General features: G+C 40.7%; 1 protein-coding gene across 1 annotated transcript in view; it reads right to left on the bottom strand.

Moving 5' to 3' along the window:
- Positions 1-23,256, bottom strand: part of DOCK5 (dedicator of cytokinesis 5) — a 210,529-nt gene that overhangs the window by 91,838 nt on the left and 95,435 nt on the right. The window contains exons 6-14 of the mRNA XM_055299886.1: positions 22,192-22,340; positions 19,281-19,416; positions 17,789-17,946; positions 16,655-16,736; positions 14,312-14,441; positions 11,345-11,417; positions 7,612-7,754; positions 4,610-4,735; positions 384-508 (exon numbers count right to left, since the gene is read on the bottom strand). Coding sequence (XP_055155861.1) covers positions 384-508; positions 4,610-4,735; positions 7,612-7,754; positions 11,345-11,417; positions 14,312-14,441; positions 16,655-16,736; positions 17,789-17,946; positions 19,281-19,416; positions 22,192-22,340 — 1,122 coding nt within the window. The remainder of the gene's footprint in view (positions 1-383; positions 509-4,609; positions 4,736-7,611; positions 7,755-11,344; positions 11,418-14,311; positions 14,442-16,654; positions 16,737-17,788; positions 17,947-19,280; positions 19,417-22,191; positions 22,341-23,256) is intronic.

Here is a 23,256-nt window from a genome sequence, read left to right as displayed (position 1 = left end):
TTCTGTCTCCTCAGTTCAGGCAGTGTGCTCTTCAGGCACCCATGCCACCTCGCTCAAGCCCCACAGGGACTTACCGGGCTTCAGAGTGGCCAAATAACTTGAAAACAATATAGAATTTCTGTATCAGAAGCATACCCATGAAATCACTGGTAGCTGGATATATTTCTTAGCATAGGAGAAAATAAGAATAAAAATAAGAATCTAAGTGGGTTTATTAGTAAACTTGGTAAATTGCTAATCACAAATTTAACAGGTTCCATACTTTTTCCTTGTGAAAAAGCAAAAGCATATGAACGTGGAGAACCATTTGCCTCAAACCAAAGTCCTGAGTTGTTGTAAAGAAGTGTGTGAGGGCAGCAGGATTTCTGGGTGGTCCCACATACCTCCAAGAGCTTGCCCTCCTCATCATACACAGACATGGTCACTTCCACGTTTTTTGGTGTCTTCTTTTTTCCTTTGTCAAACTCTCCATGGATCAAGGTGACATAAATATCATTCCGAACATCACCTACAACAGGACAACCCACCTGTGAGTGGTGCTGAGAAGTCATTTTTAATTCTCAGGATGTAATAAGATATATAAATAAAATATGAATTGCCCTGACTTCATAGGGAGCTATTCATATAGCAGAAGTTTTTATATGTATTGTCCTCTTCAGCTGTCCTATCTATCATTCCATACAAACCAAAGTGTCTTTAAAATGCAGTGCTTTATTTTTCTTAAAGGTTTTGTTTATTTATTCATAAGAGACCCAGAGACAGGCAGAGACATAGGCAGAGGGAAAAGCAGGCTTCCTATAGGAAGCCTGATACAAGACTCGATCTCGGGACCCCAGGATCATGACCTGAGCCAAAAACAGATGCTCAACCACTGAGCCACCGAGATGCCCCAAAATGCAGTGGTTTAAAATGAACTCCTTCCAATAGTAATTCTTTGTTCTATTTATTAATAACTGCTGTCTAATAACAAGTATACAATGTATCTTATTAGGTTACAGTGGCAGATTTTTTTTTTCAATAATACCTTGGAGGGCAGTATTTTCACACATCTGAAAATAATGAAAGCTAATGTTTATTGGGTGTTTCCTCTGTGCTAGGCACTGTCCAACGTGACTTATAGGCAATAATTTATTTGATCCATATAATAACCTGATGAGATAAACATTGTTTCTAAAAGCCTGTAGAACACTTTGTTTATTTAAATCAGTCTAATTGTTTTTAACAGTATCATGCACACTTTGAGCACTTTGCATTCTCATCACTCATCTGTTTAGAAGGAAAATTAAGATCTTGCCCACAGTTGCTTAAGGTGAGACAAAAGGGGCTTATTCATACAGCACAGTTTGAAATCTTAATTAACATATACTTTGTAACTGACAATTGTGTTAAAGCAACTGCACTGGTAACATTTGTCCCAAAGTATTAAGAATCTGAGTGAAAATTTATTTATAAGGATATTCATTGTGGTATTGTTTACAAAAGTGAAAAGTTGGAAAATCCTTAGTTGCCAACAATAGACAGCTGTCTGATGTACAAAGTACCATACATTATGGTACAATCAGATGAGATAATATTCATTTATTCCTGTAAAAAACTGATGAACACCTACTCTGTACAAAGCACTGTGCTAGGTGCCTGGGAGACGATGGTGAGCCATGCACCAGCCTCACTCTCACACAGATCTAGTGGGGAAGAGAAGCATTATCAGATAATCATAGGACAAAGTGAATCATTATCAATGAAGAAAAACTCTAGGCTCTGTGAAGGCATAACACTAAGTCTCAACTGTGTCTGGAGGGTGTGGGAATCTTTACTCTGAACTGACACTGGAGGGAGGAGAGTAAGAGGGAGAGAAAATAGCATGTGCAAAGGTCCAGAGGCAGTAGACAGAGTATTGCGGTCCAAACATTAATGGTTGGCAGTAGCTAAATGGCGGCAGTAGCTACAATTAATGTGGTGGCAACGGAGAAAGGGAGAGGGGGACAGCTTTGAGAGGCCTCTAAAGGTAAAACTGGCAAGTCTTAGACACTTTTTTTGTGTGAGGCCTAAAGAAAGGGAGGTTTGGCAGTGCAACTGGATGGATGCGGGTGCCATTCTCTTAGATAAAACACATCTGAAAAGCCAGTCTGGATGCGGAGGATTGCAAGTTCCAAATGGGGATTTTGAGACAAAATTCACCAGTTAAAGAGAAAAGAGTGATCCAGTGAGGCAGGAATAGTACCTACTCAAGTCCAGAGGCAGGAAGTGGTTGGATCTATGGTAACAGAGTTCAAAGGAGTGGTTTTGAGGGCACAGACAGGAATTTAGAGGGAACTAACATACCGAGGGAAAATGAGAGGATGAGATCACATAGGAAGAAAATATAATTATGAGAAGGAGAAGAGGCCTGTTATGGACTCGAGCATTCCCCCTAAATTCACATGCTGAAGCACTCACCCTAGTACTTCCACATGTGTTGGTCCTTGGAGACAGACCCCTTAAACAGGTGATGGGTAAGATGAGGTCATATGATTGGGCACCAATCCTGTATGACTGGAATCCTCATAAAAAGAGATTAGACCCAGGGGTGACCATGTGAGGACACAATGAGAAGATGGCTATTTCCCAGCTAAGGAGGGAGGCTCAGAAGAAACCAGCTCCATGATGCCTTAATCTCGAACTTCCAGCCTCCAAAATGGGAGAAAATAAATGTCTGTGGTTGAAGCTGCCCATCCTGTGGTACTTTTTTGGGGCAGCCCGAGCAAACTAATACAGGCAATAAGGACTAAATACTGAGGAACTCTTAACAGGCGAGGTAGAGGGTGACATGCTAGCAAAGGGAAATGGAGGAAAAAAGAGAAGAGTGTGGGTCCCTGACGATGAGGGGGGAACGTTTCAACAAGGGAGTAGTGGGTCGTGTCACGTGCTGCTGAGAGAACCAGAAACAATACTTAGGCTAAAAAAATATCCACGGGACTTAGGTGACATTACAAACTCTGGTGACTTTAGTGACACCATTCTGGACAGAACAGAGAGTGGCTGGCAGATGCAGAAACAGAGAGTATGTGATCACTTCTTAGATTCTGGCAGAGAGCAGGAGCGCCTGAGCCAGAGGGGGGAGTCTAAGGCATCTCTGGAGCCTGTTCAAATGGTGATGAGGAGCTACAAGATAAGGGACCTTGGTCTTGATCTCTGATTTCTCAAACTTGGCCAATCACCAGAATCAGCAGGGGAGCCCTAGTCCTACAAACTGAATCAGAGATCTGCAAGACTCTGGGAACCTGCATTTTAATGTTTCCCAGCTGATCCAAAGACCAGCATTTGGGAGCCATCATCCCAGATGATTTTCAGAGTCTATTATACAGCCCTGGCAGTCTGGGAACCAATCCGAGTAACTAGAAAGACTAGAAAGAAATCTTCCTAGCCAGATTTGAAAGATCAATTCGCTTTGTCCAAAAAAATACATCTCTCCATTTTATTTTTTCATCTTTTGTTCTCAACGTAGTAATAACACAGCCTGCAATTATAGGAATATTACCAATGCTTATGTTTTTAAACAAGAAGAAGACAAAAATTTTCACAGAATGAAGATGAAGATGTGTTAGGCTAAGGAAGTCTGGGAGGGAATGACATCAGTGGACTTCTTTCATGAGAAAAGAAGATGGTCTCCATTTAATAGTTCTTTTTCCCATTCATCTTTTTTTTTCCATTCATTTTTTTCAATGCTCACTACATGCAGACAGTGTGTGTGGCAACACAGTATTACTGCTCCTTAATCTTCAAAATGAGTAAGATGTTGTATTACTTTAAAAAAAAAACCCAATTTTTATGCAATAGACAACAGCAAGGTTTTCTTAAATTTCTCCAACATGCCAAAGATTACTTATTTATATATTCTATCTACCCATCTATAAAACATATAATATGATGATCTTTTAATGTTTATTTATAACACAAATGCTTTATGTAATACATAAATATCTTATATAAAGTTCCTTGAGGTGATTTCCCTTTATTACTATAAACATTGAGAAATTAAATGGGTTAAGTCAGCGAATTCAAGAGAACACACAGGCAGATCACCAACACGTGATGCCAAAAAAGACAAAACTAAAGTAAGAAGGCTGTAGAATGTTTACATTCTTGTCACCACAAGTATGGGGAGAGCCAAGCACACAGTCGGGATTTAAGCAAATGGGGCCGAGGGTCTGGCTGATGCTGAGCTGAGCAGTCACCTCCCTAGAGCTTCCTGGCCCGCAGCCCACAATGCCGGGATGTCATCCTGAGAAAGCGACACGGGACGAGGCAAATCATCTTTGGTACAAAACCAGTGCTCCCATTAGCTCTCCCTAATGGATAATTTAGGGAAGAATTTCAGAGGGGCTTTTGCAGAGCATAAATGAAGAGCATGAAGAGGAAGCTCTGAGCTACATGCAGAAGCATTATCTCATGCTTGTGTACTAGGTACCCCCACTCTGTTAGTGTCCCCTACTGTCTTGATACCACCAAATGCAGGTAACTAAATACCACAGAGGATCTTACGTTGCCTCAACCACTCTGTTGGAAGTCACTGCTACATGAAGGGAGAACTAGAGGAAGCAGAACAGATGAACCAAGTCAAAGCTTTTACCTGGAAGTATTATTTCAGGAAAGCCCATTTTTCGGGCGATTGCAGTTGATCTATCCACCAAGTGTGAAAAATTCTTCTGAACCTGCGTGAGGTCACCTGGCAAAAGCTTCAAAGATATCCAAAGTCCTTGAAAGAAAGAGAGGATGAACTTTTAGCTAGCTCTCTTTATGATCTATACCATAAACACACATCGAAATGCTGAGAAAAATATACGCATTGTGTTAATATACAGATACTTTATTATAAAAATGTAAATTCTCCCCCAGTGAACTTAAATTTTCATGACACGCCTATCAAAATCACAATAAGACTTCCCTGAGAATTTGACAGAGGTGTGAACAGATGTTTACTTTGGGGGAAAACAGAACACGAGTAAAGATAGCCCCCGCCATCAGATACTAAAATACTGTAGAGCTGTAGTGAAGTGTTGTATTCATGGTAGAAAACAATTAGATTAATTACTAATTAATAGCAATTTAATATATAGTAAACATGCATAACAAATCCTGAAAGAAAGAAACAATTTCATAAATGTGCTGGAATAATTTTCTTGCTACTTAAGAGAATCAATCTAATTTCTTACCTTGCTTTTTCATTAAAATAAATTCCTACTAAAATAAAGAAGTAAAATGAACCTTTTTTTCTAAGTATAGAGACAAATGAAGAAATCAGACATAAAAAGAATTACTGAGGGACATCTGGGTGGTTCAGTCAATTAAGTGTCTGACTCTTGATTTCGGCTCAGGCCATGATCTCAGGGTCATGGGATCGAGCCCCATGTGGGGCTCCACACTCAGTGAGGAGTCTGAGGATTCTCACCCTTACCCCTAACCCTCTCCCCACTGGTACACACTCTAAAATAAATAAATAAATCTTTTTAAAAAAGAATTATCTATACACAAATGGAAAGTTGTGATATTTATAAAGAAGTGAAATGCAGGCTACAAATGGTGAAATACCCCTAAGAAATTACAAGAAAAACATCAAATACATTGACCATGAAGACGCTATTCACAAGGAAGTACATAGGTTGGCGAATCTTTGACACATCAAAAATTGAAAAATACATGTTCTGTATAAGACATTATCTTCATAAAAACTGAGAAGGAAACCTTTAGGAAAACTCACAAATGCATAGGAAGGCTAGGTAATTCATCATCAAGTAGTTTTGTTTTGTTTTTTTTAAATGCAAGGGAACTCTGGAAGTCTACTTTTCACCTTTCAAACAGGTGAATTTTGTTTAGTTTTGTTTTGTTTTGTTTTGTTTAGAGAGAGAAAGAAAGAGATAGAGCATGCACGATCAAGTGCATGCAAAGGGCAGGTGAGAGGGAAACAGAATGAATCCTAAGCAGCCTCCACATCCAGCATGGAGTCTGACCCAGGGCTGGATCTCATGACTCTTGAGATTATGACCTGAACCAAAATCAAGAGTCAAACGCTTAACTGACTGAGCCACCTAGGGGCTCAACAAACAGGTAAAGATTTCTAAATATCAGCTCACCAAGTGGGCACTGTGATAATTATCACCCAGTGGCAGAAGTCGATAGGAAGCAATCTGGAAATACGTGTATCTCTGACTTTGAGCTCATTCCGTCATTTGACCCAGGAATCCTACTTCTGGGAATTTTCTTAGGGGAGGTAATCCTAACTATGGAAAAAGCTTCATAAATAAAAGTAGTCATAGCAGAGTTATTTAAATTCATAATGGTGACAAAATAGAAAACACTAAAGTGTTTACTTAGGGGGGGCAAATTTTCTTAAATCCAAGCAATAAAATATCATGCAGACAGCTACAGAAAAATATTTGTGATGAGCATAAAAACATTTGAAAAGTATTTGCTTTGTTAAGCAGCAAGAGAGGAATTTTTTTTCACTTTTATTTGGGAAAAAAAATTACACACACACAGCAATTTGTTTAGTATAAGGATTTTCCACTCTAAAAAATCATATTCCAGGTTAGGAGGTCTAATACAACAGAAACATATTTCACTATTCATTTTCAGATTCTTTTATGATTCTTCACCATGTCTTTCCTGTCCAGAACAACTGTGAATACATGGAAAATGAAATACATTGAAAATAATGTTTTCTGATTGCCTCTACTTCAGTAGATAGTCACAGGGCGGTAAAAAAAGAAAAAAAAAAAAGAAACAAAAAAGAAAATGAAAAAGAAAAAGAAAATGAAAAAAATGACCCAATCTTCAAAATTATCCCCAAATCATCACCATCTTAATATTTGAATTTTAAAATTTTAGCTAGTTTTTTTTATATTATTTGAATTTAAAATGCAGTTTCAATGGGTGGAATTTCTTAATTAAAACGTGTCAACTGAGATGCCTGTGTGGCTCAGTGGTTGAGCATCTGCCTTTGGCTCAGGCTGTGATCCCAGGGTCCTGGGATCAAGTCCCATATCGAGCCCCCCATAGGCAGCCTGCTTCTTCCTCTGCCTATGTCTCTGCCTCACTCTCCATGTCTCTCATGAATAAATAAATATTTAAAAATAAAATAATAAAACTTTGTCAATAGAATATTATACAGAAGCACTAAAAACAACTCAAAATGTTCTGCTAGTTAGCCCATTGTTTCACATTAATATCTGTTCATTTGTATCACTTTGGTCTCTTTCCTCTTCATTTTAGGGAATGTAATGAAATAGACATTTAGAGGGTGGAACATAATAATCCCCAAACTTCTTTCTCTTTGTGCATTTACCTAGAATTAGCATTGGGATTGTAGGGGAGACAAAACTAAGAAAGGATCCATGGGATAAACATTGGTCCCACAGAATTTACAAAATACAGCTGTGATCCAATTCTGTGCTGGGTGCAGCTTTGATGCTCCTCAGTATTAAATGCCTTCAGCAGGAAGCTGAGGTAAGCAACCCCCCAGTAGCATCTGCTTTGCATCAGAGAAAGACAGGGAAAAGCGCCCAAGTCCAAGGACCCAATGCCAATGCCGCTCCCCCACTCCCCCTCCCAGCTTACTAATGCAGGGCTGTGTACCTTGTCCTTTGTGATTCACTTCCTTCGCTGCTATCACTTTATTCAAGACTGAAGTGAGTGGCTCATTCTCCCCAATCACATGGGATGTTATCAGGGGTGACATGATTAGCTGTCTCTGTCGGATATAGGTTTCCATTGCAATTCTGGGAAAATCAGAAATGAGAGGTAAGGAAAAAAGGGGAAGTTTCTGCAGCACAGCTTCAAATTGGGTGGGTCCTGTAATAATTTGGAAATATAAACACTAGACACATCTCACTAGAGGACTCTTTCTTTCCTTTATTTTTCCTTTAAGCGCCTATCTTGGTCATTTCCAAGATGAATTTGGTGTCTAAGATACACACTCGATGGAAAAAGGAAAAATAAACTTCTCAAGAACAAATGAAACTGATGTGGCCAAATGTTAACAAAATCAGAGACAGTGCCTAATGCTCTTTCTGAGGCAGGAGAGGCTGATGTAATGGAACTGGGGATGGAAGCAGGGATGAGGTAGGAGACCTGGCCTCCAGTTCTGGTTCTACCCAATGGTAAGCTCCGGGCCTCAGTTTCCTCATCTGTAACATGAGTCTAGATCATATGCCTTTCAAATGGCTCCATCTGGCACCAACACCCAACCTACATACAAGAGCAGTATGCAAAAAGCAGCTTTTGGAGGCTGTCCCTAGATTCTCATGTGATGACAAACTATATGTAGAGTTACGATGGCATAGCCACTGGCAAACAAGCTTCACTTTAATGATCCCACCAGGCCGAGGTTCATATAGGGAGATCATAGAGCCAAACACAACCCCTCCTGACAGCACACTCACTCTCAGGTGCTACCTATCAGCCTGGTGCAATTCAGTAGTCTCCCTCTGTGTTGTGGTTTTGTTCTTTTGCCCACTACACAAGCCAGCTTTCTCTGCAGGGTTCTGATCTATATTCTGATAGTAGCAGGAAAATGTAATGCAATGTCTTACTGAAAAGCGAGGTGGCTGTGATCTGAATGGCTGTCTTCAAATGACCCTCTCTTAAAGGGACTAGCAGAATACATATAGGAGACTCTCCTGATATAACAGCACTGTAAAGCTCTTGAGATAAGTTATGAAAATATTTGCCATAAATCTTAGGAGTGAAAAGCCAGAGACTTGTGATTTGCATCATAAATGCTTTACAGTGGCTGTTGGCTGCACAGTGAGCAGTAATCAAATTGGGGCTGGGCTCCTCAGCAACTCAAAGTGTGTATTATTATATGGGAAGGCGATCTCAGGGCTTCACTGCTTCAACATGACAGCCGGATGGGCACTAGTTCAGAAATTAGGCAGGGAGGCACATAACCAAAGGATGAAATAGACCTCAGAAGTGAAATACACCTACAGAATAACTTTCGCATCCATGCATGCTGCTCCTATTACATATATACATATATGTGTATATACATCATGCACATATAATAGTGACACATAATAGCATTATGCACATATATAATAGGAACATCCATGGACACATAAGTTCTTTATGTTTATATATATCATGACCTATAATATATACATTTTAATGTATCTAAATATATATTCATATTTATTCTCTATATATTATTTACTTAATATTTACTCAACATTTAAGACAGTCATATATTAATATATAAATACATTTTTAACTCCATGGATTAATATAAAATTATAGTTTAATATAAAAATTTAATATAAAATTATATGTTTATTACATTTAATATATTTATTTAATATACTTGAATGTGTATGAGCTATTTATATTGGGATCAACATTCAAGAATTTCAGAGTCATCTCATAATTCATATTAGTACTAAGCTACATAAAATATTTACCTTGTCACATTCTTGGAGGGTCAGTGTATAAGTGGTAGGATACTAAGTAAGCACCCATTTAAAAAAATATTAATAGCAGCCTTTGGATGAAGGAAGAAAGTGCTACTTAGCATAAGCTATTTGTACTATTACTATTACTATTAGAAACTGGTCCAACGGTGGTAGGGTTTAAACTGAGAGAGAAAGATTTTTGTACTTTAAATAAAATTACATATAATACATATTTTTTTTTTGTAGAAAAAACAGGAACACAGAGTTAAACAAAAATGGAGTAAAATCACCTTTGGTTATATTAACGGAAATACTCACTGTTAATTATGGAGTATATTCTTTGAAATATCTACATTTTGAGGCTTCTAATGCCCTGTAACAATTTATATAAGTACCATGTATTTTCTTATGTCCACCCAAACTCCAGATATTGTATATATTTTCAAGACTCAGTCAAACCAAATATCAAGACTCCTTGCTTAATTTGCATTCCATTGATTCTCAATGAATTTACAGGCCATTTCTTTCTTTGTGTACGTGTGCATGGCCATGTGTGTATATATACACATGTATATTATTTTCTGCTCATACCTTTATGAATTTCTACTAATTATATAGTAAAAATATTCATCCTTTTTTCACATACATTGCAAAGATTTTACTAAATTTTATTCTGGACATAAGTTATTTAAAATTTTTGTGTGGTTTAACCTGTCAATTTTTCTTTTTTGGTCAAATCTTTGGAGTCTGAGTCAGCAAGACCTCCCACACACCACTATTACATAAAACTTCCATTTTTCTGCAGTATTTTAAGATTTTAGTTCTTACACTTATACATTTAATCAATCAGAATTTACAGTGGCACAAGATGTGAGACAAGGCTCTAGTTTAGGTTCCATAAATGATTAGCTAATTTTGTCAAATAATTCATCTCTGCATAGTTCCTATTTCTTCACTGATGTGCACTATTATTTTAAAAAAAAATCATATATGAATTTGAGTATCCTTGGGCTGGTTTCCAGAATTCTCAGCAGTTCTACTGATCTGCTGTGGCAGCTACAGGTTGGCTGAGACAGTCACCCTCCCTCACTGACACGACTGCTCTGTTAGGACTCAGTTCTATCATCTTCCGTGGCCTCATTTAGGCCACCTGCATATGGGGTAATGCGAGCACGACTGCTAGAGCCAGCCACCATGTTCACACATACACTTCTTCAGAGTCATGTTGGTTGGCATTTGCTGGCCCACAACTCCCCGGGGGCCCACCCAGGCCTCCAGCTCCCAAAGCTCAGTCTAAGTCTTAGCCGAGCTCTTCAGGGAATCCTTTCATGTCCTCCCAGGCTGGTTTTCCCTCCACCAGCAGGAGCCCAGGCATTATTAGTCAGCCCCTCACTCTCAAACCTCCTACACTCCTTCTACTCAAAGTGTGGTCTCCAGCTCAGCAGCAGCAGCAGCAGCAGCAGCAGCAGCAGCCAGAAGCTTGTCAGCTCAGCCTCCAGACCTACCAGACCACGTTTTTTGTTCTGACAAAATCTCACAGAAGCCCTGTGCTGTCCTGAATGATGCCCTGTCTTCTGTAATACTTGCACCCTACAACAGGGTGCAAATACACTTTGGCCTTTCTGACACTTACAGGGCACCATTCTCTGGTTTCTAGTGTGGACAGAGATTTGCCCCTTCTATTCCATCAGCCTTTCCATAAAATCAGAAAGGTTACATTTGCCCTCTTACATGTGATCCCAATATAAAGGACCTTGAATAAAGCCTTCTGTCAACTTCTATCTCACAATCTTCCAGCTTCCAAGGCTTTCCTTCTGTAACTGAGCAAATGGTTCCTAGCACCTGGTTCTGTGTTAACAGATCATTCAGAGAACTACTCCCGGTCTCAAGTCACCCGGGATAAATGCCAAAGTACTTACTGCTGAAAGGGAATAAAATGCTGCTTTTCTTCATCATCCACCTTCCCATGTATGATATCAGTAATATCCATCACTAGGAAAAAGATAAAACTTAATTAAAGAACTTAATTGCTTCAGGCTTCAATAAGTTACAATGGAAAATTATGGTATCTGCAAACACAGGACACTAGAGAAGAAAGATACCAAGCAGGGACACCCCGTGTCTTTGCCAGCGAGGACTCCCTGTGCCCAGCCTGCAGAACGATTCATCAGGAGCTCTGGCAGAGGCTTGGATTTCTCTCAGATCAACCCTGCAAACTACCCACTTTTTAAAATTCTACACGACCATGTGCTAAATTCTTGAGAAATCTGAAACCATTTTGTTTGTTTGTTTGTTTTAGCAAGCCTGCGTTCAAAGACACAGAGCACACATGTTTCTGTTAGGAGTGTTAAGAGAATGAAGATCTGAGAAACTCAAAACTGAAGTGGTCAACCGCCTCTTGGACTTGGCATAGTCGCACCTGGTTTCCATGTCCACAAAGGTAAGCCAAGGTGCCAGCAGCACAGAACTGAAGATCACACAGTGATTTGCTCCTTTGACAAGAAGAGCAAGTAATACAGCATCGTTCTGCACCTTCCGGGTATATTATCTTATTATACAGATACTATTATTTGCCCTACTTTAAAAGATGAGCAAAATGAGCACAGGAAAGGTTGGTAATTGGCCCTAGATCCAAAGTTTTAAGTGGTCAAGCCAGGGTATGAACCCAAGAGTGATTATGGGGTCAAATCACTTAAGCCAATAATGCTCTGCTGCCTGGAGAACTAATAAGTGGGCCACTCCACAGCTGCTCAGACGAGGCAGGGCCCATGGCCAAGAGGCCACCCGTGGTTAATGAATTACAATCCGGCCATAAAACACACACTCACAATCTACTCTCCTGATAACCTGTTTGGAGATTAAAAGAAGTACTGATATAGGAAACATTTCTCATATGAAAAAGTAAAGGATAAGGACAGAAATGCCTTCTCAAAGCCAGTGGGTAAGGCCTGGGAAATAATAATGTTGGTGAAAGGATGCTGTGAAAGTGGGCTGTGCCATCAGCCCCTAACAGACCCCTACAAATACTGTACAAAAAAAATGCTGAAAAATCTGTGTCTGGCACATGTAGTCCTCAAACAGGCAGTTCATTTGCTGATGCCATCATGTAGTTACTCATCTGCTGATCGGTGCTTGGCATCAAGGATCAGAGTAAATTACTGTTCTCTCCTTACATGTGCACCCACCCACCTACCCTGAAACAGAAAAGCAAGCAAAGCCGCAAGCTTGATGTTCCAATCTCTTTGGCCCATTTGGAAGGACAGTGATCTCAAATATGCCCTAAATTTGAAGTTCAGTGGATTGTCCTATACATGGCTAAATTGTGCTAGACCAGGGCTCTCTGTCTTTTCTGAGATTTCATTTTAATTCTCTATCAGGAGTAATGGTGCGCCCCCTTCAGAGACTGGCAGACCTTGAGCAGCAAATGGGAGTGCAAGGCTGGTCAAGGGATGAGAGTGCAGAGTCTCATAGAGAGAAAGCCTCGTTTTCCACACAACCCACAAGTTCAAGCCTGCTGACATTTTCTGGCCATTTGTTCCAGGAGAATTACGGCATTTCATTGACAGCGTTCAAAACTTCTTGGCAACCAAGACGTCAGTGTATGACCTGGAATGTATTTCCTCAATTTAACAAACTACAGAAGAAAATGCAGGGCCTCTCGGAAGGGATTTTGATTTAAGCCAAGGGCCCTCTTTGAAAGCAGTTACCAACACCATGTTGTCTTTGAAGAGTAAATCTCTCAGACCAGGAAAGTCTTTCTAGGGAGAATTTTATTGGACTGAAATCAATATGCAGCCCGCAGGCAGGGAGAATGCCAATAGTCACAACTGAGCCTCTACTCCGGTCCTACTGAGCACAAGGCACTGTGCTGAGCACTGAGAGAAAAACAAAGGAGATGGGGTCTAGGCGAGGATGCAGAACCCAAGAAAAGACAATTGGTAGCCCTGGGCAGTAAATGCTGTGTGTCTGATACTAACGCTGACAACCAAATTCATCTTGCACTCTCTCTAGGTTTCCCTCCCTATCTTTAATTGTGTGTGTGTGTGTGTGTGTGTGTGTGTGTGTGTGTGATGAGGGTAAAATATACGTAGCATAAAATCTGCTGTTTGGGGCACCTGGGTGGTTCAGTGGTTGAGTGTCTGCCTTTGGTTCAGGTCATGATCCCAGGGTTTGGGGATTGAGTACCACATCGGGCTCCCCACAGGGAGCCTGCTTCTCCCTCTGCCTATGTCTCTGCCTCTCTCTCTCTCTCTCTCTCTCTCATGAATAAATATTTTTTTAATATGCCATTTTAAGCATTCGTAAATGTACAGTTTAGTGGCATGAAGTACATTCACAGTGTTGTGCAGTCAGCTGCACCATCCATCTCCAGAACTTTTTTATCTTCCCAAACTGAAACTGTCCCCTTTAAACACGAGCTCCCCTCATTCCCCTACCCCCACCCCCAGCAAGCCCCATTCTACTTTCTATCTCTGTGACTCCGACCACTCTAGGTACCTCATGTAATTGAGAGCATGCTGTTTATTTTTTTGTGACAGGCTTATTTCACTTTACACAACATCCTCGGGGTTCATCCACATTGTGGACTTTCCTTCCTTTTTAAGGCTGGATGATATTCCCCTGTATGTACAGACCACATTTTGTGTACCGTTTATCTATCCATGAACACTTGGGTTGCTTCCCCTTTGGGCTATTGTGAATAAGGGTGTACTTGTACCCGGGTGTACAAATATCTTATGACCTTCTGCTTCCAGTTCTCTTGGGTAGACACCCAGAAGTGGGATTCCTGGATCATAAGTTCTATATTTCACTGCTTGAGGCCCTGCCATGCTGTCTTTTTTTATAGCGGCTGCACCATTTACATTTGTCTCTGGGTCGTTCTGTACCTGCTACTCCAAAAGGTCTTCGGAGCCCACAGGTGTGCTTTTTGCCCTCCTTCAGCTCCATGTGGCCCACTCGGACAATCTGGCACACGAGGCTGATGCGGGGTCGGATGAGGTCTGTGCTACTGAGATCCTGAAGGGACAGAGAACATGTAAAAGGAGATCATGCCACCTCACCCTGTCACCTTTGTTTCTCTTTTCACTCTACAACAGACCACCGTTTGGAGCGTATTTTCCTAATGTTAGAATTGCAGCATAACTCCTCCCTTCCCCGTCCCCACCCAAGAACTACCATGGTATCCCAGGAAAATGACTGTATTCAAAAAAGGAAGGAATTTTTTTTATTTCCCAGTTCCTACTTCAAGTTGAGAAATCAGATCTTGGTTGAAAGTCTCTAATTTATCCATTTAAGCAGGGTACCTAAAAATTGGGACACCTGTCATCGCTACTTTCTACTCTGCTAGGACATAGCTGAGCACAGGATGCATTTCAGTGTCAAATGAAATCAAAGACACTGTGTGACACTGACATTTATGGGGGAATCTATACAGGCTGGTGATATTTCATTTCATCTCCCAAATAATCCTGTGAGGCAACTATAACAGAGAAATTTACATGTGCTGGTTTCTATAAATTATTCATCTGTTTTATGAGAGGCATTCATTGAGAGCTTCTGGGTGTATGTTGATTAATGAAAGATGTGTAGATAAGATGTCTTTTTTTTTTTGTGGTTCATGTTCTACACTTGTTTGTATTCTTAAGGCTGGATGAGTAAACCCATGAATGAGCCCACGTATCCCATTCTCTAACATCAAAAATAATTTAATTGCATTTCAAATTCCTTTCATGATACAGCTATCCAAGGCCTCTTTACTGAATCAAGAATTACTTTCTGAATAGTCACTCCAAACCCATCCTCTGTAATTTAGTTAACTCAGGTCTCCAAGATAAGAATACAAAGCAATGATAGCATCAACCCTGAATTTCTGCTCTAGGTTTTGTGAGGCTTCTGTTAATAGAAACGTAAAGACTCTAGGTGACTATTTATACAAATGTGGCACACTGATATTATTTAATAATGTACAATCATTTGTAAAAGAAGATTTTGTAGAATGTTGAGTGATCAAGAAAGTGGTCACCACATTTTATTTAATTGAAAAGGCTGGAAATGAAATTTACTTCCCAAGAAGACCCTCATTGGTAAGGGGAGTGGGGGGAAGGGGATGAAATGCAGCTTTTCTAAAATGCTATCGAGTAGAAGATGAACCAAAAATTCAGCAATTCCTTTTATAATGTGTTTTTTTTTCCCAAGGGACACGTTGAAATGATAAATGCCTTTTGATTTTAGGGAAAAATCCACATTATCTGTGAACTGAGGAAGGAAGGTTTCAGGAAGAGTTCCAGCTCTTTCTCTTTGTTTGCCAAGTGGTAAAGATACAGGTGTGTCAGTATATGAGCAGTAATGACACCGTGCTCATCCCAGAAATGAGATGTTAATAGAAGGACTGAATAATAATGAGAAATGAATGAACAAATGAGAGACTGATGCACCTGTACTGGGTCTGCTGCTCCATATCACGTTCTTTGGCACTTACACTATTTTCCTTGCTGTAGGAGTAGTAAGAGAACAGGAAATAAAATACGTGCATGGGCTTAAAAAGGAAAGAAGGCAGAAAAGGAAGAGAGTTCTCTGCTTTAGGCCTAGTGCAGAGCAGTGAAGAGTCAATAAATTCCTCTTGACTGATACAGAGCAGTACTCCTCCTTCCTTGGAGAAAAGGAAGAGTATAGGGTAAAGTCCATTAAAATATGAGCAAACAAAAAAGTCAAGATCCTCATCTTTGCCTGAGCTATCACCTTGGTCTGGAACACTCTTGTATCAGCATTGCTCATTCTCTTGTCAACTTTAAGTTCTTGCTCAAACTGCCCCTTCTCCAGAAGGTCTGCCTCGACCTGCCTATTTTAAACAGCATCCCTTCCCCAGTCCAGAAACTCCCAACCCCTCCCCCAAAAGTACTTATGACTTCTAACATTCTGTACAATTTATTTATTTATTTGATCATTGTTTCTTACGGTCTCACCATTTTGGATAAAAGCTGTTTGAGGTCAGGGATGCTTTTTCTGATATGTTCACTATTATACGTCACAAGTGTCTATCTAGGTCAGTGGCTGGGATCTAATAGCGGCTCGATAAATATTTGCTAAATAAACAAGTGATTATTCCTGCTAGAGGGATTAGGATGATTTTTCTTTTCAGCTTTCCATTTCTGAAGTTTTCCATATACTTACCACAAGCACCTACTAATATTATAAGCACAGAAAATTATCAAACATAAGGTAGGACTTACAGTAAAAACTGCTTGAAGGTTATTAAGCTTCTCTATTTCCTTGGGCATCCCATTACTGCCCCAACGAATTAGGTAATTCTCACTGGTGAAGGAAAAAAAAAATATCCTTAATGAAAGGCTAACTGGGGATAGGGCTGCCCTGAGCACAGACTTTACAGGGTAAAACGAAGGCCTAAAAAACTCTGTTGAATTATCAGCTAAGTGTGAATGTAGCGCCCAAGTGGCTGCTCCCTGGTCTCCTGGCTTTGGAGAAGCCTGCGTGCTGCAGCCCAGCTCTGTGATGCATGCCCAGGGTGGACCCAGACAACACTACTCAGGATAGGCAAAGGCACAGCCAATTCTATCACATTTTGCTTCGGGTCATTCTCCCACCTCCAATTCTTTGTATAAAAGTTTCAGCTCTTCTGAATCTGGAATCTAATTTCAAAATAATCGCTCTAAATCCATCCCCTGGAATCCACACCACTACACTTAAACAAAATTTCTACTATAGAAATAAACAGTTTGTCAGTAACAACCTTGAACCATCTGCTCAAGAAGAAATCTGTTTTCTTAGCTGCTCAGCTAAGTAGTAGCATGACTGTAGGGTCAAACAAAGCCTATTATCAGTCCCTACAGCCTTAAAAAAAAAACTTTTTTTTTTAACAGACTTTATTTTTAGAGCAGTTTTAGGTTGACAACAAAGTTGAGTGGACAGTACAGAGAGTTCCCATATACTCCCTGCCCCCCCACCCCCGCCAACAGAGCCTCACCCACTATGAGCATCCCCCCAGCACAGTGGTACATTTGTTACAATTACTGAACCTACACCAATACCTTATTACCGCTCAGAGTCCAGAGTTTACCTTAGGGTTCACTCTTGATGTTTGTATTCTACTGATTTGGACAAATGTATCATGACACACATCCACCATTATAGTATCATAGAGAATAGTTTTACTTCCCTAAAATCCTCTGTGCTCTGCTGATGTGTTCCTCCCTTATCCGGTCCCCAATGGTCTTTTGAACTCTTTGTCTCCGTCTCTGATAAGTTTTATGTGACTCTAAGACCCTGGGAGTACATAGACTGTGGGTGGCAGGTGAAGGCTGGGTATTTTTGCAAGGTCAAGAGCAGATGGCCTGGGACTCCACTACCTGATGAAGGTGGACTGGTCCGGGTCATAGAGGGCCATGAACAACTCAGCGTCTTCCCCAATGTTGCAGACAAAGTTCTTGAAGTTCACATAGAGGCCATAAGTGTGGACAGCACTGAAGACAGACTGGCCTCGCAAGTCTAGGTTCTGAAGAACTGACTGAACACAAAGGAGGAGAGAGAAATCATCTCAGTTTCAGCAAATGGAAAATAATGGCCAAGACATGGGCTGGCAAATGGGGAACAAGTATAATTACCACCTGAGGGGAGAAACACTGACAGAGAAGAAAGTGTGTGCATGTGGCCAAAGAAGCAAGTGAGCAAAATATAATCACTATGATTTGGATGCTCAAGACTGTCCTCTTTTGTGGGGTGCCTGGGTGGCTCAGTTGTTTAAGCATCCCACTTTTGATTTTGGCTCAGATCATGATCTCAGGGTCATGAGATGGAGCCCTGTGTCAGGCTTCACACTCACCACAGAGTCTGAGATTCTCTCTCTCCCTCTCCTTTTGCTCCCCCTCTCCCCACTGTGCACACAGACTCTTTCCTCTAAAATAAGTAAATAAATCTTTCGGGGAGTGCGGGGGGAAGGACTGTCGTGTTCAGGGCCTTGAATCCCGCGATTTCAGTTAGTGCTATCTAAAGATGACAACTCATGGCTTAGCAGCTTCGAGAACTTCTCATCTCTCACAAAAGCTTCTGAATGAGCCTCATAGGCACAAAAATCATGATCCATTATCCTTCTTTTGGGGAATAGCTCTCACTGCAACACTGGAAAGGCCTCACTCTCAAGTGTGGTTAGCCACTGGATCCAGAAACACAATTAAATACGATTATAACTGTTCTAAAGAAACAAAAAACAACAGACTCAATAAACAGAAGCCTTTACTCATTAGAACAGAAAGATTAGAAGAATATATGCCAAAATATCAATATGGATGGGTCTGTGTCATCATACTATGGCAGGTTTTTCTAGTTCTCTTTCTCTGTACTTTTCTAATTTTTATTTAATGTCTAATTGTTACTTTCAAAACCCTTGGAACGCTTTATTTTTAAATATTTTATTATTTAGTTTGGAAATTGTATCATATATACCAAATACAGACAGTTACACCATACAAAGGCTCCCTCTCACCCAGTTCTCCTTCCTAGAGGCAATCATTAATTATCAGTTTCTTGTCTATCACTTCTGAGTTAGTCTATGCATATACAAACAGAGATACATATATCCTTTTCTGAGATATGAAGACTAGTGTTCTGTACACACTGTTCTGCATCTTGCTCTTTTTCTATTAATGCACACTTTTGCAATCTTTCTGTATCAGAAGGTATACCGCTGCCTCATTCTTTCTATTATGTTTTGCTTTCAGTGAAGCAATGAATGATTTTCTAAACATTTCTATCTCTGGTTGTCCATGATTCCCTTTCTCTCATTAAAGTAAAAGCAAAAGCAGAATCTCGGCAGCCCAAATCTAGACACTGGAGTATGTATACCTTTTCTTCTTGGATCTTCTCCTCAATCCTTTTCGAGGCCATTTCATGGGCCTTGAAGAGGGCAATGGTGCTGGTCTCATCTGGGTCCAGGATGTTTCCATTGTCATCTCTTACTACCAGATCCAACCCAAGCATTCTAGAAAGAAAGGAGTGATTAGCGAGTTCTCCTCATTAAGAACAGACTCTCTCCGAAGAGTCCCCGAAGGATGCACAGTTAGAAAGCTGGGCATTGGACCAGTCAAGTTAAGAACAATTCCTTGGCTTTTCTCTTTTGGATTTCCGCCTCCTTTCCTCATAACTTATGGTAGGTAAGTTATGAAAACTCATGGTCATGTTAACCAAACTCAGAGGATATGCAAAGTAATTTGTTCCACAGAACCTCCATAGCAAAGGAAAAACTGGCACTGATTGCGAACAGATTACTCGGACCAATGGCTCTTCCCCTATCTTCTATCACTTGGCATAGGGGGAGTAATGATAGAAGAGTCCCCAAATATCTGGGGGCTTTGCCTGATTTCCTTAAAAGTTCAATGTTGAGGACAGTCCTTGATTCAAGACTGTTTTAAAGGCAATCAGTGAAGTAGGTCCTGGCTGTTGGAATCTCATAACCTCAAAGCATGGGCTCTGATTTGAATCGTGGCTTGAATACATGCTAGCACAATGATTCCAGGTAATTTACTTCATTTTGCAAAGCCCTAACTTCCTCATCTGTTAATATCCCCCACCCTTCAGAGCTGCTGCAAGAATTTAATGAGATAACACATAAAAAGCACGTGACGCAATATCTAGTATATAGTACACTCTCCATAAATAGCAGCTCTTATCGCAGAAACCAGCACAAGAAAAAATCTGTGTTAAGCTGTAGCTCTGAGTGGTTTTTTAAAATATTTTATTTATTTATTCATAAGAGAAACAGAGAGGGAGAGAGGCAGAGACACAAGCAGAGAGAGAAGCGGGCTCCATGCAGGGAGCCTGACGTGGGACTCAATCCCGGGTCTCCAGGATCACACCCTGGACTGTAGGCAGCACTAAACTGCTGAACCACCCAGGATGCCCTGTAGCTCTGAGTGTTACATAGGAAAAGTAAGAGCCACATGACCTAGGCATGGCACGATCCCTACCAAGGCTCTTATGCCCAATGTGCACAAAGAAATAGAAAAAAATTTTTGTTTAGTTCCAATAAGTTGGGGACTGTGGTGGAAACAGGATACTGCTATCTGAATACCCAGCGTACATTCCAGGAACCAGCAATTTGGGAGAGTAGGGATGTCCAAACAGCAAGAAAGCTACGGGATAATAGTGAAATATGCCAAGTCTTTGGGAAGAAAGCAAAAATGTCTAATTACCCCCCTCCCAGTTTTATAGCATCTCCATCAACTGATTTAATCTGGCAGATTCCTTTCCATGACAGCCAGACCCACAGGCCACCCAGACGCAGGAGCTATGGGTCTTGCTGGCAGCTCAGAGACTGAGCACTGAGGCACTGATGAAGCAGCTTAATTTCTTGAGCTGCTTCTAAAGACTGGAGAGGGAAGGCAGGCATGTCTGACCCTCAGTGAGACATTAACATCCTATGCTGAAGATCGGAGTCCTCCAGGCCAATGTCATACTGTGACAAGACTCAAAAATACTAGGGCAGCCTACGTGCAAGGAGGGAATCTCCTAACCTATCTCAAAGCATGGGTTCTGCTGTCACTTAGACCAGGATTTAAATCTTGGTTTGAATACATGCTAGCAAGATGATTCCAGGTAATTTACTTTAATACTTTGACTTATCCCACCATGTCTTTGAAGAAATACTCGAGCACATGATTAGCAACCCCTGTGGCTATAGTCCTATGAATGGACAAGTGAGACGGCAGGGAACAGTTCATTCTTAACCCTAAGGAGGGAGCATTAAACATGAAATCATCAAGTTTGGGGTTCAAATTTAGACTTCCCCACTTCTGATCTCTGTGACTTGGAAATAAATTACTGAAGCTCACTTATCTGTTTCTTTAACCATAAAATGAGTTATAATCAAGTAATATATGTGAAGGTACATAGGAGATTTCAAATAATGATTGAATATGAATCTTGTATGTTATAGTCACTCCGGATATTTCTGAATATAGTTGCCAGAGTCTATAACATCTAAGTCCATAGGATAGTGAGCTGTAGTTTTACAGATGTCAGAAGTACATTCAAGAGTCCTGAGGCAAAGGGGGAAGGGAAAAAATCACATATGCACAACTTGAAGAAATTTAGAAAATGAAATGTCAGACAGATCAACAAAACTGAGGAACCAACCCAATCTTTTAAAAGGAGCTGGTCAGGAGAGATGTATCCCAGGCTACCATAAACTGATGAGTGGACTGATTTCCCATTTTCCAAAGGGAATCTATAGATCTGCTTTAGCTAATCAGAAAATTAACAAAGTGATTAACTCTTTCGAGGTTACTGGAGACATAATTGTCAGGCTAAGAATATGTTTTACTCTTCTTGTAAATTTGGTTTTTATACACTTCACACAATGGTCCCAGTTAGGGACATGGAGATAATCTGACGTTGATTTAAAGTTCACTGTCGGAATAAGAACTGTGATCCTTGTAGGCCTCAGAAAATGTGACTTTGGACGCACTGTCCCTTTCAGGCTTGTTTGGCAGCAAAGTCCCATCTTCCCTGATCATCTGATCATCCCTGATGATCTTCTCTGATCATCCTTGACCCAGAGATCCCACACAGGGTCTGGCCTCCATGAGGGGACTGACTGCCAAATTTTTCCAACAAAATTAAATGTCTTCCAATGCAGAAAGAGAGAGCAGTAAGCACCATTCTTTGACAATTCCAAGATGGAAAGCTGATGGCAAGCCATCCTTAGCACATGTGTCCATCTCTTTCCGAGTTCTCGGTGAAATTGTCCCTGGTTTACCTGTTGCCATGATCGATTTTGGCTGTGACCTTTTTCTTGAGCTCTGCCAGTTCGTCCTTGGGGAGTGTTCCAGACAGGATCTGGGACCGCCACTCAATCAGGCTGTACGTCATCTGCTGCAGCTGGCGGAAGAGTGTGACCTTATTGCTCTAGGATGGGAAATTGAGGTGGAGGAAAGAACAAAAAATAAAGGTGTGGAGGATGGAAGGCATCTTTTGACTTGACTTACTCTATAAGGTATTGCTTAAGCAAATAATTTCACCATACAGTAAGCTGTGTGCTTCAAAGAATTTTTTAAAAAAATAGGGATGGCTTTGCTCTAGGCCATTCCCACTCCCTCTTCTATTCCAATTTTAGAATCAGATAAGCCACTGGAGGATGGATGGTAGCTCCTAAGTCATAAGTATATCAAATCATCCATGTACCCAAAGTTCAACCATGGCCCTCCTTTGTTTTAAACCCTCCAGGGAGTTCCTCTGTCCTTCAGAGACAGAAAATTACATTGTAAACCCCATGGGTCCTGCCCACATACCCAATTGCATTTTTTTTCAAAATATTTTATTTATTAAAAAAAAAGATTTTATTTATTTATTCATGAGAGATACAGAGACTCAGAGACATAGGCAGAGGGAGAAGCAGACTCCTCACAGGGAGCCTGATGCTGGACTTGATACCCGGACCAGGATCATGCCCCTAAGCTGAAGGCAGGTGCTCAACCATTGAGCTACCCAGGCATCCCACCCAGCTGCATTTTATACCAATGTCTACCTCAAAAATCCATGCTCCTTTCTTGCAAAAGCTGTGTCCATTTCTCTTAAGTGTTCCAGACCCTCTCAATATGATACCTCTTCTCCTTGAAACCACTCTTCTCCTCTTCCCTCAAACATCCCCCCATTTCGCACCTCCTCACACACTACAACCTCTACCAATCATTAATTCTTACTTCTTTGGTCTCAACTTAGAAGTCTCTTGCTCAAAACCCTAATGATGGGCTGGCTATCCCTCCCATTGTTCCTGGAATTTACTCCCATTCTGGCACTCAGAACCCAGAGACCATCTTGGCCC

The sequence above is a fragment of the Nyctereutes procyonoides genome, unplaced genomic scaffold (assembly GCF_905146905.1).
Source record: "Nyctereutes procyonoides isolate TBG_1078 unplaced genomic scaffold, NYPRO_anot_genome, whole genome shotgun sequence".
Classification (NCBI taxonomy): Eukaryota; Metazoa; Chordata; class Mammalia; order Carnivora; family Canidae; genus Nyctereutes; species Nyctereutes procyonoides.
The sequence above is the reverse complement of the archived record's forward strand: the minus strand, read 5'-3'. Positions and strand labels throughout refer to the sequence as shown.